At 43.2% G+C, this 7,505-nt stretch overlaps 1 protein-coding gene across 5 annotated transcripts in view; it reads left to right on the top strand.

Moving 5' to 3' along the window:
- LOC121540767 (epidermal growth factor receptor kinase substrate 8-like protein 2) overlaps window positions 1–7,505 on the top strand; it is a 114,263-nt gene that overhangs the window by 101,883 nt on the left and 4,875 nt on the right. For all 5 annotated transcript variants that reach the window (XM_041849848.2, XM_041849847.2, XM_041849845.2 and 2 more), the window contains 7 exons: window positions 1–57; window positions 331–365; window positions 534–642; window positions 3,151–3,282; window positions 4,249–4,330; window positions 5,249–5,435; window positions 6,637–6,769. The exon at window positions 1–57 is cut by the window's left edge and continues 121 nt beyond it. In XM_041849848.2, the coding sequence (XP_041705782.1) occupies window positions 1–57; window positions 331–365; window positions 534–642; window positions 3,151–3,282; window positions 4,249–4,330; window positions 5,249–5,435; window positions 6,637–6,769 (735 nt within the window). The remainder of the gene's footprint in view (window positions 58–330; window positions 366–533; window positions 643–3,150; window positions 3,283–4,248; window positions 4,331–5,248; window positions 5,436–6,636; window positions 6,770–7,505) is intronic.

The following is a 7,505-nucleotide window of genomic DNA, read 5'->3' as shown; positions in this document are numbered from 1 at the left end:
CCCATGTCCTTCATGTCCTCCATGTCCAACCCCCTGCCCCCCCACAAGTCAGACGAGGTGAGATGGGGGAGTTTGGTCAGTAGAAAAACAGCTGTCCATTTCAGTCTTATAGTAAACCTCCCAGACATCCATTGTTACATTGTTACATTTCTTCAGTGACATTTCTTGTCGCTCATAAGATCTTTTTGGTTTTCAAATTCTGTTTTATGATGCAGGTTTGAATACTTTCAGCTATTTAATAGAGTTCAGGGGGTTACAATAGTCAGACACACACAATACCAGTCCATAACATCACTTTACAATGATAATAAAATCATCTCCCTCTTTCAGTTTTTTGGAACACAGTCTTCAAGCTCATCAAATGGGTCAGTTTATGATATTTTTTCAAAATTCACAAATGATTTCTAGCTACTGTGATTCTCCGTCACAGCACACGCTGCTACTTTTCTCATTGTTTGTTATTTCTTGAGCTGTAACCTGTAACTCTACAGACATGTTAAGACTGACTCTGTGACACGTGTCTCCTGTCTCAGGTCCTACAACGGTCTGGCGTCCTCGTCCCGTAAATATGCTAAGATCTGCTACCACTTTGTGGCCCGCAACGCCAGCGAACTGTCAGTACTGCAAGACGAGGTCCTAGAGGTACGACATCTATATTATAATACTGTCAGTACTGCAGGAGGAGGTGCTAGAGGTACGACATCTATATTATAATACTGTCAGTACTGCAGGAGGAGGTGCTAGAGGTACGACATCTATATTATAATACTGTCAGTACTGCAGGAGGAGGTGCTAGAGGTACGACATCTATATTATAATACTGTCAGTACTGCAGGAGGAGGTGCTAGAGACATCTATATTATAATACTGTCAGTACTGCAGGAGGAGGTGCTAGAGACATCTATATTATAATACTGTCAGTACTGCAGGAGGAGGTGCTAGAGACATCTATATTATAATACTGTCAGTACTGCAGGAGGAGGTGCTAGAGACATCTATATTATAATACTGTCAGTACTGCAGGAGGAGGTGCTAGAGACATCTATATTATAATACTGTCAGTACTGGAGGAGGAGGTGCTAGAGACATCTATATTATAATACTGTCAGTACTGCAGGAGGAGGTGCTAGAGACATCTATATTATAATACTGTCAGTACTGCAGGAGGAGGTGCTAGAGACATCTATATTATAATACTGTCAGTACTGCAGGAGGAGGTGCTAGAGGTACGACATCTATATTATAATACTGTCAGTACTGGAGGAGGAGGTGCTAGAGGTACGACATCTATATTATAATACTGTCAGTAGTGCAGGAGGAGGTGCTAGAGGTACGACATCTATATTATAATACTGTCAGTACTGCAGGAGGAGGTGCTAGAGACATCTATATTATAATACTGTCAGTACTGCAGGAGGAGGTGCGACATCTATATTATAATACTGTCAGTACTGCAGGAGGAGGTGCTAGAGGTACGACATCTATATTATAATACTGTCAGTACTGGAGGAGGAGGTGCTAGAGGTACGACATCTATATTATAATACTGTCAGTACTGCTAGTACAGGCTTTATTTTTTAAAGCAGTGGGGCAGTCCCACCCCTTAGATATTTGTTTCTTTATTGAATACGGCAGTTAAGAGAGGAAAGATAGAGGAGAGCGAGTGCTGAAATAGCAGTGGGTCGGATTCAAACCCATTCTGCAGTGGTGTATGTGTTCCGGAGGCAGCGGCTTAGACCGCTTGACTAGGCAACTGTATAGGATTTGATTGAACCTTTTTTTTTTTTTTACCAGCTTGACCCGTTAACATTTACATTTACGTCATTTAGCAGACGCTCTTATCCAGAGCGACTTACAGTTAGTGCATACATTATTCTTTTTTATTTTCATACTGCCCCCCCGTGGGAATCGAACCCACAACCCTGGCGTTGCAAACGCCATGCTCTACCAACTGAGCTACCTCCCTGCCGGCCATTCCCTCCCCTACCCTGGACGACGCTGGGCCAATTGTGCGCCGCCCCATACAGCAGAGCCTGGATTCGAACCAGGATCTCTAGTGGCACAGCTAGCACTGCGATGCAGTGCCTTAGACCACTGCGCCACTCGGGAGGTTAGGGTTAGGGTTAACATTCCTCCTTCAGCAAGATAACCTATAACTGTCAGCTTGAAGGGGTGGGACGTCACAGAACATTCTGTTTATTACCATAGACTTCCTTCTGATGCTTTTGTCAGCGTTGGGAGAGTGGGTTATGACATCAGTTATTCACACAGCTTCTATGGACACATCTACCGTGCCTTCAGAAAGTATTCATACCCCTTGATTTATTCCACATTTTGTGTTACAGCCTTAATTCAACATGGATTAAAAAATATATATTTTTCTCATCCATCTACCCACAATACCCCATAATGACAAAGTGAAAACATGTTTTTTAGAAATGTTAGCAAATGTATTGAAAATGAAATACAGAAACATATCATTTACATAAGTATTCACACCCCTGAGTCAATACATGTTAGAATCACCTTTGGCAGCGATTACAGCTGTGAGTCTTTCTGGGTAAGTCTCTAAGAGCTTTTCACACCTGGATTGTACAATTTTTGCACATTATTCTTTTAAATATTCTTCAAACTCTGTCAAGTTGGTTGTTGATCATTGCTAGACAGCCATTTTCAAGTCTTGCCATAGATTTTCAAGCCATTTTTTAAGTCAATACTGTAACTCGGCCACTCGGGAACATTCGATGTCGCCTTGGTGAGCAACTCCAGTGTAGATTTGGCCTTTTGTTTTAGGTTATTGTCCTGCTGAGATTTAAATTATGCAGGCGAACAATGTGAGCTATCGTGAAAATAATGCTGAAAATATTTCACAAATCTTAACCATTAGTAAAATTGACCACAGAATTGGTATACAAACTGAATACATGAAGTCATTGGTTTAAGAATGATTACCTGGTGCATTTAAAGATAAATAACCTACAGCACTAGACTGAACTTCACCCGCGTCATCCTTGTGGTGTTGAGATAAATACATATCATCATCGTCATCGTCATCATCATCATCATCGTCATCGTCGTCATCATCATCATCATCATCATCATCACCATCATTATTATTATTATGATTATTATGTCATTGTGGCTTTGCAGGTGTTGGAGGACGACAGGCAGTGGTGGAAACTGAGGAACAGGAGCGGCCAGTCAGGATACGTCCCCGCCAACGTACTGGACGTGGTGAAACTGGAGGAACCATATGGCATGGCTGATCCCCTCTATAGCCAGGTAACATTATACACACATACACACACATTCACACACACACACACACACACACACACACACACACATCGCTCATACACACACACACACACACACACACACACACATATGCATTCACCCACCCACCCACAAAATCTAGTGTGGGTTAGTTAGCTAGCTACAGAGCCACACACATATATACACACACACACACACATATACACACACACACACACGCATACACACACATACACACACACACACGCATACAAACACACACACACACACGCATACCAACACGCACACACACACACACACACGCACATACACATACAAACACACACACACATACAAGCACACATATGCATGCACCCACCCACACACACACACACACACACACACACACATATGTATGCACGCACACATACACACACACACACACACATACAAACATGTTGTTTTACACTCATAAATGCAGTGTGTAGACCTTTAATTATGTACACACCTTTGTACTGCTAAAACACAACACACACACACCGTCATGCTACCAACCCTCCATTCTGTACCAACCTACCAGTTATAAGGCAATACATCCTGTCAACTATTTTAACGCACATTATAAAACGTGTATGAATGATAAACCTGTTTTCCCTAACATCCTTCCACAAACTATGTTAGTCATCAACTGGAAAAGCACTAAATAAATCCAATCAATTCATTAATGAAGTCATTATATATATATATATATATATTTATTATTATTATTTATTTTTTCATTTAGCAGACGCTCTTATCCAGAGCGACTTACAGGAGCAATTAGGGTTAAGTGCCTTGCTCAAGGGCACATCGACAGATTTTTCACCTAGTCGGCTCAGGGATTAGAACCCAGCGACCTTTCGGTTACTGGCACAACGCTCTTAACCACTAAAGCTACCTGTCTATAACATGTCTTCCTCTCTGTCTCCTCTGCGTGTGACCATGGACCGCCAGGCTAGCCAGCCCTACAGCCCCACCTCTCCCTCCAGCTCTCTAGGAAGAGGGGAGAGCTTTGACATGGGCCGCTCCAAAGACTGTGAGTCTCTTACAGCCGTGTAGGCCGACTGAGGTGCCAGGCCCACCCAATCAGATTGAGTGTTTTCAAACGGGGACATTATTAGTCTTTTTTTTTTTTTTTTACCTAAAAAAAATGCAAACACCATCAGATAGAATTCATAGCAAGCAGTGCCACTGGATTGACATTCACTCTCCTGGGATGGGGTTGCCAAAAAGAACTAACTGAAAACCACACCCCCAATAAGACAGGAATATGACTGCATTGAGGCTGTATGTCACTGTGCTTCTATTGCTACTGACTACTGCATCTGTTCATTTAGCAAACAAGATAAATGTTCTCTCAGCATCATGGCAAAATGTGTAGAATAGCATGAGATCAGCTATAAAACTGCACATTTTCCTCTTTGCCACAGGGCAAAATTGCTATGGCCCCCCAATAAAACATTTGGGGGCCCACCCAGATTTCTGTAGACCTACCCACCAACTAATTTCTGTCTATGATACTGGTCTCTTAGGTTTCATTTCCTACTAAACAATCTAGATAACTGCTTATCTTAGCTATCTGAGCTATCTTAGCTTCAATGCTTTTACAAGTTTTCTCATCTTAGCTAAGAGGACCTCAGCCCTTGTAGATAAGTAGGAATGCCTCCTAAACAGTTACTTTCCCTCCTCTACATTCTGTTACTTCCTTGTTTCTCTCTCTCTCTCTCTGTCTGTCTGTCTGTCTGTCTCTCTCTCTCGCTCTCTCTCTCTCTCTCTCTCTCTCTCTCTCTCTCTCTCTCTCTCTCTCCCTCTCCCTCTCCCTCTCCCTCTCCCTCTCCCTCTCCCTCTCCCTCTCTCTCTCTCTCTCCCTCTCCCTCTCTCTCTCTCCCTCTCTCCCTCTCCCTCTCACCATCTCTCTGTCTCTGTCTCTCTGTCTCACCCTCCCCTCCCCCAGCTCGGACACACCAGATGGATGAGGTGAATGATGAGTTGTTGAAGAGGATCACTAGTAATAAGTCTCAGCTTCCAGCCCGTAACTTCAGGGTGGAGCGTCCCTCAGGCAGTAGCTCCGCTCCCCTCACTTTCAGCTCCAGCCCACCACAGGTCACCGCCTGGCTCAACACCAAGGGATTCACTAAACCGTGAGACACCACACACACACCACACACACACCACACACACACAGCATCAGTTAACAATGTTTTATACTTTTACCATTTTGAGGAAAAAGTGAGGAGGAGAAAGTGAGAAAAGTGACAAAGTGCTGTGACCTGTTGGTGTTATCATGCTTTATGATCTGGTCATCAGTTAGCTCATGGTGTTATCATGCTTTATGATCTGGTCATCAGTTAGCTCATGGTGTTATCATGCTTTATGATCTGGTCATCAGTTAGCTCATGGTGTTATCATGCTTTATGATCTGGTCATCAGTTAGCTCATGGTGTTATCATGCTTTATGATCTGGTCATCAGTTAGCTCATGGTGTTATCATGCTTTATGATCTGGTCATCAGTTAGCTCATGGTGTTATCATGCTTTATGATCTGGTCATCAGTTAGCTCATGGTGTTATCATGCTTTATGATCTGGTCATCAGTTAGCTCATGGTGTTATCATGCTTTATGATCTGGTCATCAGTTAGCTCATGGTGTTATCATGCTTTATGATCTGGTCATCAGTTAGCTCATGGTGTTATCATGCTTTATGATCTGGTCATCAGTTAGCTCATGGTGTTATCATGCTTTATGATCTGGTCATCAGTTAGCTCATGGTGTTATCATGCTTTATGATCTGGTCATCAGTTAGCTCATGGTGTTATCATGCTTTATGATCTGGTCATCAGTTAGCTCATGGTGTTATCATGCTTTATGATCTGGTCATCAGTTAGCTCATGGTGCGATTAAGGTCGCTGTCAGTTCCATTTCAGTTAAATCAATTCCGAACGTAAACTAAATCAAATGTTTTCAGTGTACATCATGAATTGCCTGAATTGAAATGGAATTGAACCCGATCCTGTATTTTACTATTGTACTGAGAATATTCCGTCTGTGTGCCTGGCCCCTCAGGAATGGGTATAGAGCATTATGGGTAATATAGTCTCTGTTCCCTACAGGACGGTGGAGTATCTGGGTATAGAGAATTATGGGTAATGTAGTCTCTGTTCCCTACAGGGCGGTGGAATGTCTGGGTATAGAGAATTATGGGTAATGTAGTCTCTGTTCCCTACAGGACGGTGGAGTATCTGGGTATAGAGAATTATGGGTAATGTAGTCTCTGTTCCCTACAGGACGGTGGAGTATCTGGGTATAGAGAATTATGGGTAATGTAGTCTCTGTTCCCTACAGGACGGTGGAGTGTCTGGGGATCCTGACCGGTGCTCAGCTCTTCTCTCTGAACAAGGAGGAACTGAAGGCAGTGTGTGGAGACGAGGGCTCCAGGGTCTACAGCCAGACCACCGTGCAGAAAGCCCAGCTGGAGGTCTGTATCATATAAACACACACAAACACTGCTGTTTTAGGGCTTGAGACCCACATTTGGCTTTTTATGGTTGGTAAGTGGATGAACTATGGTTACATTGCGTACAGTAAATGTAACAGAAGTACACATACACTGAACAAAAATATATATGCAACATGTAAAGTGTAAACCACGCCAGCCCATGTTTCATCAGCTGAAATAAAACATCCCAGAAATGTAATACACTGCTCAAAAAAATTAAGGGAACACTTAAACAACACAATGTAACTCCAAGTCAATCACACTTCTGTGAAATCAAACTGTCCACTTAGGAAGCAACACTGATTGACAATACATTTCACATGCTGTTGTGCAAATGGAATAGACAACAGGTGGAAATTATAGGCAATTAGCAAGACACCCCCAATAAAGGACTGGTTTTGCAGGTGGTGACCACAGACCACATTTCAGTTCCTATGCTTCCTGGCTGATGTTTTGGTCACTTTTGAATGCTGGCGGTGCTTTCACTCTAGTGGTAGCATGAGACGGAGTCTACAACCCACACAAGTGGCTCAGGTAGTGCAGCTCATCCAGGATGGCACATCAATGTGAGCTGTGGCAAGAAGGTTTGCTGTGTCTGTCAGCGTAGTGTCCAGAGCATGGAGGCGCTACCAGGAGACAGGCCAGTACATCAGGAGACGTGGAGGAGGCCGTAGGAGGGCAACAACCCAGCAGTAGGACTGCTACCTCCGCCTTT

Source organism: Coregonus clupeaformis, chromosome 26 (genome assembly GCF_020615455.1).
Source record: "Coregonus clupeaformis isolate EN_2021a chromosome 26, ASM2061545v1, whole genome shotgun sequence".
Lineage (NCBI taxonomy): Eukaryota > Metazoa > Chordata > Actinopteri > Salmoniformes > Salmonidae > Coregonus > Coregonus clupeaformis.
This window is presented reverse-complemented; position numbering and strand designations above follow the sequence as displayed.